The sequence below is a fragment of the Apium graveolens genome, chromosome 1 (assembly GCF_009905375.1).
Source record: "Apium graveolens cultivar Ventura chromosome 1, ASM990537v1, whole genome shotgun sequence".
In the NCBI taxonomy this organism is placed as follows: Eukaryota; Viridiplantae; Streptophyta; class Magnoliopsida; order Apiales; family Apiaceae; genus Apium; species Apium graveolens.
In genome coordinates, this window is record NC_133647.1 from 11,896,166 (window position 1) to 11,910,789 (window position 14,624).

The 14,624-nt window shown below is 38.8% G+C and overlaps 2 protein-coding genes across 2 annotated transcripts; both read right to left on the reverse strand.

Annotated features, from left to right (window-relative positions):
• Nucleotides 1-3,444: 3,444 nt before the first annotated feature.
• Nucleotides 3,445-4,245, reverse strand: LOC141711645 (uncharacterized). The gene has a single exon (XM_074514278.1). The coding sequence runs from the start codon at nucleotides 4,243-4,245 to the stop codon at nucleotides 3,445-3,447; it is 801 nt and encodes a 266-aa protein (XP_074370379.1).
• A 2,925-nt stretch (nucleotides 4,246-7,170) lies between these two features.
• LOC141711714 (uncharacterized) lies at nucleotides 7,171-8,190 on the reverse strand. The gene has a single exon (XM_074514398.1). It carries the CDS (start codon nucleotides 8,188-8,190, stop codon nucleotides 7,171-7,173), a length of 1,020 nt encoding a protein of 339 aa, XP_074370499.1.
• Between the last annotated feature and the right edge of the window lie 6,434 nt (nucleotides 8,191-14,624).

The window sequence follows — 14,624 nt, forward strand, 5'->3', positions numbered from 1 at the left end:
CAATCACAGCAACAATGAAAGGAGCAGAATCAATAACAGTTCAGGGAACTAAAATACAAAGAAACCGAATACCATAGCATAGCTTCTCAATACAACAACAACTGACCAACTTCCCATCACTGCTCTATTACCATATTAACACCAATCTAATATACAATGAAACTTGGCTGGCTATAACACCACCAGCTACACAGAGCCCACTAGTAATTGAAGTCAAGCTTAAGGAATGTTAAACTCCTCTAGGTACCATGGTCTAAATTTCTACCAACCATTCCTCTAGGGATGATTTCTTATCACCCTCAAGTGATTCAACCATCAATGAGTTACCTTTCCCGAGGCTATAAATCCATTATTAGATTCTGAATCCTCGCTGCTACCATTATTCTTAAATGATATCCTGATATAGGACTCTCGTTCTTCTCGATAGTCGCTCTTACTTGCTTTTAATAATAAGGACCATCTAATCGCAGAAATTCATTACCATAGAATATCCAATGAAATTTCCGGCTCAAGGGAATCAAATAAGAAAGAAGTGAAGAAGATGTAGGTATGACTGAGAGCAACCATACAAGTACATAAGATGGCCAGTCTTAGTACCGCACAGTTCATAATACATAACTTGGTGGCGTCCCACCAGACCCTTTTGTCACATAGACAAATGGTCAATTTTTATGCATTGTTGGCCCCAATCAACCGATAGAATCACAGAGAAAAGAGACAATGTTTAAATAGAAATTTACAAATAGAAAAGAAAGAATTTGATTTGTAATGAGATGAACAGAACCCTAAGTAGCTTACTTCGGGTTCATAACTTTCTCACATAAAAGATAAGCAACTTATGGAATAGTAAACAATTATTCCAGAAACAAAATACATTTCAAGAAAGAAATAGAGGGGTTAAAAGATACCAACTCCCATTCTGATTCACATTCACTATAAACTTGGTCGTCATAGCAACCATCGACTATCATACTATCCAAACTCACCGAGGTCACACACTCGGTTCTCAACATCCCTTGACATCGAAAATGTGGTATTTAGGGATAATATGGTTGTCTCTATAACTGATACACCAGAATCCGCGCGAAAGATGAATTCTCACAATCCGATTCATTTTCTCGAGGGAAAAACTAGAAATCTCTACCGAACGTTACTAATAATACATATGCGAAGGATATGTACTCTAGGTTAGGGCAGTTCCAGTCAATCCTCAATAAATGTCAGGGTTACGTCTCCGAAACCCTTGACAAAATCTTAGACTCGCTCCTCTGATTGAGTTGCTGAGTTACATCTATATATAAAACTTTCTGCCCTCTTTTGACTCTACTCTTAACCTAAATCAGGGACTCAAACCTGTAGCTCTGATACCAACTATGACGGTCTCAACCCCGGGGTCAGGAGTTGACGTCATCGACAACAACCATAAGATAAATGATTCAATAATAGGATATAACTATGACCCCTTTTTCCAAGATCTTTTCCAGGTTTAAGTATGATTTAGGTTACAACTATTACAAGACCAACTTATATTAAACCATGCTGACGCAGCTAACTTAAAACATCAACTCAACAGACCATCCTTGGGCTAACACAACCACCTCAGAGGAGCCTGACGCGAAAGGAACTGGAACTTTTCCCTGACTACCGCAAAAGAATTTCCTAGGCATCTGCAATTCATATATAATACATTCTGCAATGGTGAGCAATCAATTGCTCAGCAGTGCCACAATATGAATAACAATTAAAAATGATTTAAAGTAAAGCAGTTATAGGAACAGAATTCATAACTCGCTTAGAAAATAAGTAAACATTTATAAACTGGATACCAAAACTAGCATGCTCTGTAAAACAATAACATCAGTTGTGTGCTGTGTACAAATACCAATGTTTAATTCTAGCATGCCATTTTCATTTCCAAATTCACTGTATAACTCACTTGTTCAATTACGAGAATCACAAAGCCAAATCAGATACTTACGGATATGTGAAGACAGCTGATCAGGCTATCAACACCAGACGGCTCCCACTGCCATCCCATATACCTGTTCCGGAACTCAGAGACTAGCTAGGTCTCTGACCTGCTGGACTAATCGGTTATAATCCAAAAATCCAATCAATCACACAATCCAGATTTCACAATTTCCCAATCACCGCTTTAACCCAACTACTTCTTATCATTATACGTATTTTATATTTTTAACTCGTATTTTATTCATTTATTTATTTTAAAATATTAGGACTCAGATAACAATCATCACGGTCCACCGTCCGCTCGTCAAAATTCATCGTGGACGGCGATAAAATTTGCCGGTGCCCGAATTTTTCGGGTTTCCATACGAACTTCACCAATAAGATTTATGAATACGCAAGAAAATTAATAGTTCGAATAATCACAAAAGTTCATTCGAATTCTCACAAAATTAGATTAAAAATTTGAATATCCAAAAAGAGTGGGATAATCGAATTACACAGAATCTAAAACGAATAGCAGCAATTCGCAACCACATACAACAACGTACCGGAACACGCGTGTGTATGTTACACGCATGCCGGCCACCACGCTGGAAGATACATGCCGGCGGCCAGAAGAAAATAACAGGAGATACCACAACAGGCACATCAGAGACACACAAGCTTACAACCATACAACAGGCATAGACATATACATACATATATGTATAAGCATATATCGGGACTACCAAGACAACCACCAGAACAAGGGAACCAGAAGACCAGGACTCAGGCGAGCGGCGGCAGTCGGAAAGGAACGCCGCACACGTGCCACTGCCACCTTACCGGAGAAACTGCGGCAACAGGTGGCCGAAAAAAGAAATAGAGCCCGACACAGAACTTACCATTAATTAACCGATAGAAGAAAGGAAACAAAAGGAGAGATTAGTTCCCCATCGGAAGAGAATGGAAAAGAAAAGGGAAGATAAACCCCCCCTTTCTGTTAAACCAACGAGCAAACAACGTGTGGCCCAAACTGCATATAAATTGTACACTTTTGAATAATATAAAAGTATACGAGTCGTTATAAATCCCCTACATGGCGAAAGGCCAAGGGCTTGCCAACGACGTGGTAGATGTCGCCGGAGCATTGAAATAATTAGCGAATCGCTGGCAGTGATCACAAGCCCGAACAAACTTGAAGGCATTTTCTTTCATAGTTGGCCAGTAATATCCTTGTCTGAGGACTTTCGATGCCAACGGACCACCCCCCGAGTGATTGCCGCAAATTCCTTCGTGCACCTCCCTGAGAATATAATTCCCTTCTTCCAGGTCTACGCAGCGTAACAATGGTTGGTTAAACCCTCTCTTATACAATACTCCATCATATTCGACGTACTTCGCAGCCCAGTAGCGAAGGCGTCGAGCCTGTAACTTGTCTTCTGGCAAAACTCCCATTCGAATATAGTTATGAATGAGGGTCATCCAATTTTCTCACGGGATCTCCTGTGTCGGGAACACCCCTACTTCTGGAATACTTGGGATCTCTTGGATCCCCAAAGGAATTTGCCCAAGTTGGATGCTATCCATTTGTGACCCCATCTTTGCCAAGGCATCTGCATTGCTATTTTCTTCCCTTGGTACACCTTCCAGCCTGGCACTTCCAAACTTTTCCAGTAGATGTTGCACACATCTCATATACAGCTCTGTCCGAGGTTCTTGGGCTTGAAAACCTCCGTTGACTTGGTTTACCACTAACTCCGAGTCACTCCGAGCGATCAAATTCACAACCCCTACTTCCAGAGCTATTTTCAAACCATTGATTAATGCTTCATACTCAACATCGTTGTTAGTGACGTAAAATCTGAAGTGGATGGAACTCATCAGACGATGCCCTTCCGGGGTGACCAAAATAATCCCGGCACCTGCTCTATTATTATTCACAGCCCCATCAACATGCAAGATCCACCAAGGGTGTGGGAACTCTTCTCTCACGTCAGTAGGAGGATTTCTTTGTGAGGAAGGTTCTTCCAACACTATAGCCTTATTGTCTACTTCAGAGTCAAATTCAAGTATAAAATCAGCCAACGCCTGTCCCTTGATAGCTGTACGAGGGCAATATTCCAAATCGAATTGTCCCAGCTCTATCACCCACTTTAACATTCTTCCCGATGATTCTGATTTATGTAAAATATTCCAGAGAGAATAGGCGGTGCGAACCTCTATTCGGTAAGCTTGGAAGTATGGCCTTAACTTTCGTGCCGCAAGGATAAGGGCGTACACCAATTTCTCCATGTTGGTATATCTAGTCTCTGCGTCTAGAAACCTTTTGCTCACATAGTACACAGGCGATTGGTGGCCCACTTCCTCTTTCACTAAAACCGTGCTGATGGATTATTTTGAAACTGCCAAGTAAAGAATCAACGTTTCCCCCTCTTCTGGCTTGGCTAATATAGGAGGATTTCTCAACTGCTCTTTAATTTTTAGAAAAGCCTCTTCACAATCCGAGGTCCACACAAAATCCTTCCCTATCCCTTTAATTGCCTTAAAGAATTCCTTGCATCTATCCGACAACTTTGAGACAAATCGATTCAAAGCCGTAATCCTTCACATCAGGCTTTGCACTTGTTTAACGCTGGTGAGGGATTTCATGTCCAACAAAGCTTTGATTTTTTTCGGGTTTGCCTCAATCCCTCGGTGATTAACCATGAATACCAAGATTTTTCCTGATTCCACGCCAAACACACACTTTTGAGGATTTAGCTTCATCCTATATTTTCTCAAAATATGGAACATCTCAGCCAAGTCTGCTATGTGATCTTCCGCCCTCTTAGATTTCACAACCATATCATCCATGTACACCTCCATCTTCTTCCCGATCTGCCTCTTAAACATTTTGTTTATTAACTTTTGGTAAGCGCCCCTGCATTGATCAGACTAAATGGCATGACAATGTAGCAATAGAGCCCTCTATCAGTAATAAAAGAGGTGTGCTCTTGGTCGGGCTCATACATGGGGATTTGGTTATACCTAGAGTACACATCCATGAAACTCAGCAGGGCATGCCCTGCCGTGGCATCAACCAACTGGTCGATTCTTGGCAAAGGGAAGATGTCCTTTGGACATGCTTTATTCAGATCAGTAAACTCCACACACGTTCTCCACTTACCATTGGGTCTTTTCACTAACACCGAATTTGCCAACCAATCTGGGTAAAAAGATTCTTTGATTAGCCCGACGTCTAAGAGTCTTTCTACCTCTTTCGCCAAGGCTACAACCCTTTCTCCACTTACGGCCCTCCACTTTTGCCTGATTCCCTTATGATTGGGATCAATGTTCAAACGATGGCACATAACTTTCGGGTCAATTCCCACAATATCAGAATGGTTCCACGCAAATACATTAAGGTTTTCCAAGAGAAATATTGAAAGCTCTTCTTTCAATCTTGGGGCCAACTGAGATCCAATTCTCATAACTTTACTTGGATCTTTTTCATCAAAAGGGATTTCAATTATGTCTTCTGCTGGCCCCATCTTTTCCATCGGCATCGGTATCCGTGGATCTAAGTCAAGCTGATAATGATCCTCATCATTTTTCAAAGAAGGCGCATTCTTTTGGAAAGGAGCATCAACTCTATTAGAAGGCGCGCCCTGTGTCACAGGGGCATCAACTTCCTTTGAATCTCTTGAAGACAAGGGCACACCCTCAAGGAGTGGGGCATCTACCTTATGCACATCTTGTCCAAGACTCTGTAAGACATCAAATCTTCCTTCGAGCCATTCCCCATTGAAGTTTGCTTGGACTATGTCATTTGGGGGGGGTCTTCTTCCTCCAACATTTTTATCGTGATTGTGTTTTCTAAGAACAACGTTGCTGGAGGCAATTCAGAAGGACGCTCATTTTCTTCCTTGACATAGTAATGGACTCGGATTTCCTCGATCGGCTGTTTGATGCTTTTCTCTCGCTCATCATCTAATGCATCTTCACTGTGAGCATCCTTTCTCCTAAAGCCTCTCATGGCTTGCCTGTAACATTCGCGAGAGTCATATTGAGAGCCCTTAATGTTGCCCACACCGTTCGGGGTTTGAAACTTGATAGTGAGGTGGTGGATCAAAGTGATGATCCTCATTTCCCTAAGAAAAGGTCATCCTAGCAACACGTTGTGAGATAACTCCTGATTTAAGACCTTGAACTCGAGCATCTTTATGACGGACAACGGACTCTCCCCCAAGGTACACGGAAATCGAATTGATCCCATAACTCTAACTCCTGCGCCAGAGAAACCATAGACCCAAGAGTCTTCTCCTGACATATCCTGATCAGATAGCCCCATCTTCTTAAAGGTGTTGTAGTAGAGGATGTTCGTCGAGCTTCCATTGTCTTGGTCCCGAGAAACCATAGACCCAAGGCTCTGTGATAAACCCTAACTGTTACGTGATACGTGTATTCCATGTCATTTCTGTATTTTAAGGTATTTTTCAGATATTTTATTATGCATTTATAGGTTTTATTTCAAACGTTTTATGACCCAAACGATGATTTTAAAGCCAGTATTTCAAATAAAATAATGGGCCTTATTTTTCATCAAATGGCTTTTACAATCGCCTTGTTCTGAACATCTAGATAATTTATAAATTTTCTCGTTTTGCGAAAAATGATTTTTCCGGGCCCCATTGGGTGTCAAAAACCCCACAAAAATCACATTTTTATTTTTATAAAATTATAGGACTTTCATTTATATTATTTCTTTGCATTTTTGCATTATTCACAATTTTTGAGAATTTTTGGCATATATATTGCATATATAAAATATTTATAACTCCTGCGCCAGAGAAACCATAGACCCAAGGCTCTGTGAATGTTCTTGGTCCCGATCTAAATGGAAATGACCAGTGTGTCATTGTGGGGGTGATGTACCCACCGGGCATATGCTTCTCTAAAGGTGATGTCAATAGACTCGCCCTTAAATAATTTGGGTGGCTGAGTTTTAACCCTAAGAATGTCGGTCAGAGGTCTGAACCGGGCTTCCCTTGCATACCTTGCCAAGGCTCTGTTGCTGTATTCCATCCCGGGATCTCCCCCGTAGATTGCTCGGATGCTGCCATCCCTGACGAACTTATTTTCTTCCAGAGCTTCATTATTCGACCCCCGTAGGGCTCGACTTCCTTCTTCCTTTGCTCTGTCAGTGCCATCCTTATGCCTCCTTACTTCCTTAACTACCTATTCGCCAAGATATCCTTCCTTGATAAGAGCTTCAATCTCATCCTTTAGTTGCCGACACTCATGTGTGTTGTGTCTAGATGACTCATGGTATTCATAATATTTCTTCTTATCTTTGCTTTGCCATGATGAAAGAGCCTCAGGCTTTCTAAACAGCCCTCTATTCTTGTTTACCTCAAAGATATGTTCAATAGACGCGGCCAAAGGTGTATACCTGCTTGCTCTGTGGTCATAGCTCGAGGGAGGGCTCCATTCTCTCCTCGTGGTCGTGGCATTTACCTGATTTGGGATTCGACTATTCCTTCTGTATCTCGAGCTTGGAGACCCGTCTCTCTTCCTTTCTTTGCTTCTCTGACTTGCTTGCGATGTTGGTTGCACTTCTGCCAGAGACTGTTCTATGGCTTTAAATGATTCTGCCAAAGCAAAGACATCCGCCAGAGTGGCCGGGTCTTTTCCCTGTAAATGCTTCCAGAAATCCGATCCGACCCTTAGCCCTGCTATTAAAAAGCTTTCCAAAGCTTCATCCGAAGCCCCTCTTATGCTGGTGGACTCAGCATTGAATCTTTCAAAGTAGGACGTCAAGCTTTCGTTTTCCCTTTGCCTAATGTTGGAAAGAGTTGTAACAGAAGGAGCATACCTCACGGCGGCTTGGAACTTGGTTAGGAACAAGGTCTTCATTTGGTCCCAGAAAGTGATCACTCCCGGTCTGAGTTTCTGAAACCATTGCTGGGCGCTCTCCCTAAAAGTCGTCGCCAAGAGCCGACATCGAGCCAAGTCTGGGACTTGATACACGTCCATCTCTATATTGAATCGGCCCAAGAATTCCACAGGAACTGAGCTTCCACGGAAACGGAGATTGCTAATAGTGTTGCGATATCCGACCGGCAACTGCGCCTCTCTTACTGCCATAGAGAATGGAGAAGGAATTTCGGCCGTGGCCGTTACTCTGCCTTCTAAGTTGTTAAGCAGCCTTTTCAGATCATCCACATTGAAGGTTCCCACACCTGGGATAGTTTGCATGTGAGGCCGTGGACCTTGGGGCTGAGGCAGCGGTACTTCTGCCTGATTTCCACCTGGAGGAGCTTGTTGTTGGTTGGTGTTCTAGGCATCTTCAGGTATCACAATCATTCCTGGGTTTCGAACTTGATCTCCCCCAAGATTTTCTCCTTGACCTCAGACACGGCCCCGAGCCATCTCGTGATCATAATTTGCCACATCCATGTGATCATCATATTCTGCATAGTTATCACCTTCTGCTCGGTTATACCAACTGGTATCCCTGCGGCCACGATAGTCATCATGACAATATCCATCTAAGTATCTACCTCGACCTCCGCCTCTTCCCCTCCATTCGTGTCTCCTCCAACGGTCACTTCCATATCCTCGACCATACTGGTCCACCGATCTACGTGCAGAAGCTCTCTCATGATCGCGGTGTCGCTCCTGATTCTTATGGGAAGTCAGGGGCACACGCGTCATACCATGGGGTGTTACATCTCCGCGATCAACCTCTTTTTTCCATTCTAGCAGCAACATCCTTAGATCATCGTCGCCTAAGCGGATCCCCAAGTGTTCCTTTAAATCCGTGAAACCTCGCTACTCATTGTCCGGCGTAGACTCAGCTTGCCGATGTTTCTCAAGACTACGCCCGGATTGGTGCGGGTGAGTAACCCCCCGGTTGTCTGCCCGCAGTATTTCTCGACCATCAGCGTCCTCTTTCACAAACTCGACGATTGGAGATATATCGTTGGAATAATTCAGACATCGCGGGGTTATTGACACACGTCCACCTTCAGTTCGATCGCGACCGGCCAAGGCATCCCTATCAGTCATGGGAGCCTTCCCAGGTGCGTGAGCAGCATGGTTATGGCAAAGGCCCCTTCTGGTCTTGTGTCGCTCCATAGTGCTCAGTATTGAGTCGAAACCGTTTAGAGCATCTCCCATGAGATATAGTTGTTCCAACAAGGCAGCATTGCTGATTAGAACATGCGGCTGACTCCCAACATCTGGAGTGGGGCGATCAGTCATGGGTGGAACATAGGGTTCATGGCGGTCATAGCCATGATCAGATTCTTCTTCAGAGCTTCTATCATAAAAACTTCAATTACGGTATTGAGACATATTTCCTCTCAGATGCAGATTTTGATTAGGCCCCTTCTTCTAGCGCCAATTTGTTGACGGAGGAATTTGGGAGCAATAAACTCTGAGGTTTTGTAGCCGGAAACAAGATCTGTGACGGTGGTTCTTCATCGAAAATATGAACAGTAATCGGTGGATTCGATGAACAGTATTTGTCGGAAAAGATGAACAGTGTTTGGTGGTGTGGTTATTGGTGGCTGAGATTGCTTAGGGTTAGTGGTGGCTCCTTTGCGCTCTCGCTTCTCACCCCTTGCAATTTTCCTACGTATCCCTATTTATAGGGAATCAAGCCAACATAATTCTTGGGGAACAAGAAACCTAATGGGCTTAGATCTCTTATCCCGAGGCCCAATGGGAAACCCACTGGAAACCGTCTTCTACTAGCTTTATGAATGTCCGCCGATGAGGCGCAACCACAAAGGCCCAAGGCTCGTCCGCGGCTTCGAGACTTCACGAATAAGGCATCTCCCTGGCCAAGGATAACCCTCCGCTACTAGTTGTTTCTCTAATCCGTGGACACAGGTATAGCCGTGGTTTACCCCAAATGTTGGACGCATCCTTGTCCCCCGATAAGGAGCCCCTACCAGATTACATGACAAGTGATCCCAAGCTTTTGGGTACAAAGTGCAGGATACTCCAAAGTCTCCCAACGAGGACACCCGATGACTACAGAGACAGAGCTCCCGAAGCACACACCAGAATTTACCCCACGTCCCCAATGAGGACACTCATTGACTACAAGAGGAAGCCTTCCGTCCAGGCATACCCCTGGAGGTGTCTGACCATGGACACCGCCTTCCCGTAGATGCACTATAGAAAGGAGTTCTTCAATAGAGTACCTACATCAAATAGGTTAGTAATAATAATCTCCATCTTCCTCGAATCCTCCAAAGAGCCCATCCAAGCATCTATGTTTAAAGTCTTCGCAAGATGTCCTATTCACTCAGGGCGCGCCCTGAATTCTTCAATGGTAGAAAGGGTCAATTTTCTAATGAATCCTTATCATTCCTTGAGGGCGCGCCCTCCATATCTCCGGGGGCATATTTTCATCAACCATAAGTCAAGGCGCGTCCTTCCCTGCCCATAGGGCGCGCCTACTTTCCTTTCATAAAGGAGGGTAATCTTATCTGTTCCTTAATTTTAGGCGTTTACACCTCAACTTTGACTTTGTTTATCAATCTTAACCTGAATAATGTTTATACCAATATTTAGGCATAACACAATGCACTATTTAAACTCAAAACAAATCTCAAGCGCCTCTCTGCAAAGATAGTGAGCCATCTTAAAAAACCTTTCAAATTTAAGAAAAAGATTAGCAATCCAAGATTTAAGATGACTTTATTCTTTCTGTAAAATCAAATCAAAGACTAAAACATCATTACAATAATTATAAAAATGACTAAAAGTAAATAAAACTAAAAACTTGCATACAAATGTTTACCTACTGTATATAAAACCACAAACCAGCAGAATATTGTTACAACGCCGACCTCACTCACAATTCCACCTACTATTCCCTGTCATCAAAAGTAAGTCGGCATTAAATTGTATTACTAAAAAACACGAAATACACATGTCGAACCATTCCTGGTAATTAAAATAGTACTTAAAAACATAATCATACGTACAATATTATTAATAAATTTAAACATATAAGTCATATATATGGCTCCATATGGACATCTAGATCAAATAAAATTTGTCTTTTAAAGGAGAATTGAGCAATTACCAATAATACTGCTTAACTGATGAACAAATCAAAAAATTTAAATGGTACAGGGAGAATATACTGAAATCATATTGAAGAAGTGTAGGATTCAACCACGATCAAGTCACTAACATGGGGATATTAGATCCCACAGCTCTTTACATTCACCATCTACTTGTGCCACTAACACCCACCAACATAGTTATCAATTAACCACCTGGTGACACTCTAGCGATCTCATGCATTTTTTTGTAAATTTAGTGATCTCACTACATTTATAGTTAAATTTATACAAACACTACACAGGCTAGGAATATTGCATATTTCCAATTTCGCAAGTTAATTTTTTGTTAATCATGTTTCTCACCTCCTCATCGGTCATTTCATTTTGGCCATAACAAAAAAAAAACCGCTGCAACTGCTTAAATTTTACTTAATATACATATTTTTCTTAAAATATAGTAAAACACCTGGTTAAATTAGCTTTCAAGAGCACATATATCAACCATTGTCGCATTACTCCTTGATAATCATACTCTCCCTCCAATTGATACCTGAAATATAAAAATGTCATTGCTATAATTATATCACTTAATTTATCCTAAAATTTGTCCAATCACTGCTTGATATAACAATCAAATACCTTCCATGAGAAAATAAAATTGTAGATGGTGTCAAACGCCAAAACAAAATATCATTTTGATTAATAAACTGGGATACAAACTTTTTCAACTGCTAATTAGCATAAAAAACTTAAAATTTGATGAACTTAATAACACCATGTACTTCTTAATAGACCTCATGCTAAATTTCTCTTTAATGTCAAACACTAATTTACTTAAATGCGTTTTACAAATAATTTAAACAAATATTAGAGTTTTTAATATTTCATTCATGACCAGATAAATTTTCACCAGGCTCAGCCACATAATCACATTGCAAATTCGATTATCACCAAATAGATTATTACAAAAGTTTAAATGTTGCATCCCAAAACTTAGTTCGATCATTACAAATTTCACTTTACAAAACATATATATATATATATATATCATCTTTGCTTCAATACATACGATGATAAATATCATCAGTTCACACATTTAACTCTGTGCATAAAATAAACATATTAGTTTATGTTGCTAATAAGAAGATCCAAAAATGTTAAAGATAAATATGTAAATTCAAACTAAAAGAGAGATTAAATAGAGAGGAGAACAAACATATTGTTATACAAATAATAATATTAAAACTATCCTCGCATGACCCGTTGAATAAATCAAACATAGAACAATCTAAAAATACGAACAACACAGTAAAAGTCCAAACAAAGAGCTATGTATCTATCATGAAAATTGACTTGAGCATTTCATCAAACGGTTAAGATGCAGTTAAAATTTAAACATGGAATGATAAAAATACATGATATACGAACACATGTCCTATGTATTGAGGCATAGATTATATAAATAATGCATCATTGATCAAAAACTGGTTAGACACACATACAATAAATTCACCACGATTTTGTAAACACTACTCTCAGCTTTATCAATACATCATCATCTCCTGACAAAACCAAAACAAATATAAGTAAACAATAAGCATATAAACGTATAAAAACAAAACAATTAACAATACTAAAATCACGAAAAACAGAGATTGAAAAGATGAAGGAAAAGAAAAATTAGAAAAAGAGATGAGATGAGACATAATTACTACCCCATTTGATTTATTGTGTTGCATTCAAAAATTAAAGGGTTGGCTTAGTTGGTTAAAGAGGGGATAACTATACTCTTGGTCACAGGTTCGAATCCCACGGGAGGAGAATTTATGATTATGCCTCCTGAGTCAGAGCCTGTCGCTTAAATATGGTTTATCTTAGTTCACGTGATTTGCAAGCTATTGCGTGAGCCCGTAGGGTTTACCAGTGCGCACCCAAAGGGTAGCGGCTGCGGGTTACCTACGATAAATAAAAAAATTAAATATAATAAAGATAAAGATTTGTAGAGCACATATAATCTGCAAAAAGTGGGAGAAGAATGAGATTCAGAGATTAGAAAAATGTGTAAAGAAAAAATTGATTCATTCAATCATGATAAAATTGGGTACGTGTTTATATCTATATATCTATCTAATTCAAATGAAAGCAAAAATTAAGGAAGATATTAATTAGTGATTATTTTGATAAGAAAATTGAAATTCAAAACACAACAAATAAGGAAACTAATGATTATTATTGACACATAGATTTAACCGCATGTGAGAAAATCATGCAAATCTTTTTAAAATATTATCTGTTTCCTTAGATAAGAATTTAAAATTCAAAAAATAACTATTTTAGTGTTAGGATAGGTCATAAATAGGTAATAGATGGATAATCCATGGATCTATAGTTTTATATGCAAAATGGGTCATGGGTATTTTTTTTACCCATTGGGTAAATTAAGGAGTAGTGATTAAGAATATATAGATTATAATTTATGCACTAATTCACATTTTTATAATTATAATTTATACATACACATATCTATTTCATCTTCAACAAGTTAAAATTTATCATGAATCATATTTTATCTTTATGCTTCCTTAGATGAAAATAACACATATTCTGAAATTTATTTTAGGAAAACAATGTCTATGTAACAAATTTTTGATACATGAATATGATTCATTATAAATCATAATTTAAAATTGTATCATTTCAAATTATTTTAAATATGCATTAAGTGTCTCTTTTTTTAGACATAGTACCAAATATTAAATTACATTAAAATTTGAAAGTGTAATTCTCAAATATAATCTTTCACACTAATTATCAAATATGTTAAATTTATATAATTACTTGTATAGTTTGTTTTTATGATAAAATACCCACACTTTTTCATGGTTTGCGTGGTTATGTAAGTGTTGTACGAGAAATTCATTAGTGTTGTATACAAACACTTTTACATAATTTTTTTTGATGTAAAGGTTCACCATATACAATTAAATGTATAAATATATAATTTTTTTGTTTATATATTAGGAACAAAATATTATTATCATACGAATCTTGTAGTACTTATGTATTTGAAAATTACATAGTAGGATAACTTTAGTTATTTGAAGTTTAAAAAAGGAAGTATAGATTAATTAAACGGTTTTTAAATATTTTAACCCGCTAAAGTAGTGGATTTTATCTTTTATATTAAAAAACTCTACAAATATATTTGCATTAAGGAATATAAATCAATTTATAACACAAAAATATGAAATAAACCATGAAAATATAACTCTTCTACAAAAATAATGAAAAAGAGAGCTATGCCACATTTTGCCGAATTAGTCATTTAAACAATTTAAAATTAAAGAGCAATAATAACCAAATGATTGCTTGATTAAGAATTTGTTAATTTATATTATTTATACAAGATTATTAAAAAACTTTTACAGATATAAATATAAAATTCAAGCATATATATATGCACAATCAATAACAAAAATCTAGCCAACCATAATCATAATATTTTAAAATTAAAGTTTAATAATAACCATAGGATTGCTTGAAGAGAATGTGTAAATTATATTGTTTATATGTAAGTATTAAAAAACTTTACATAAATAAATA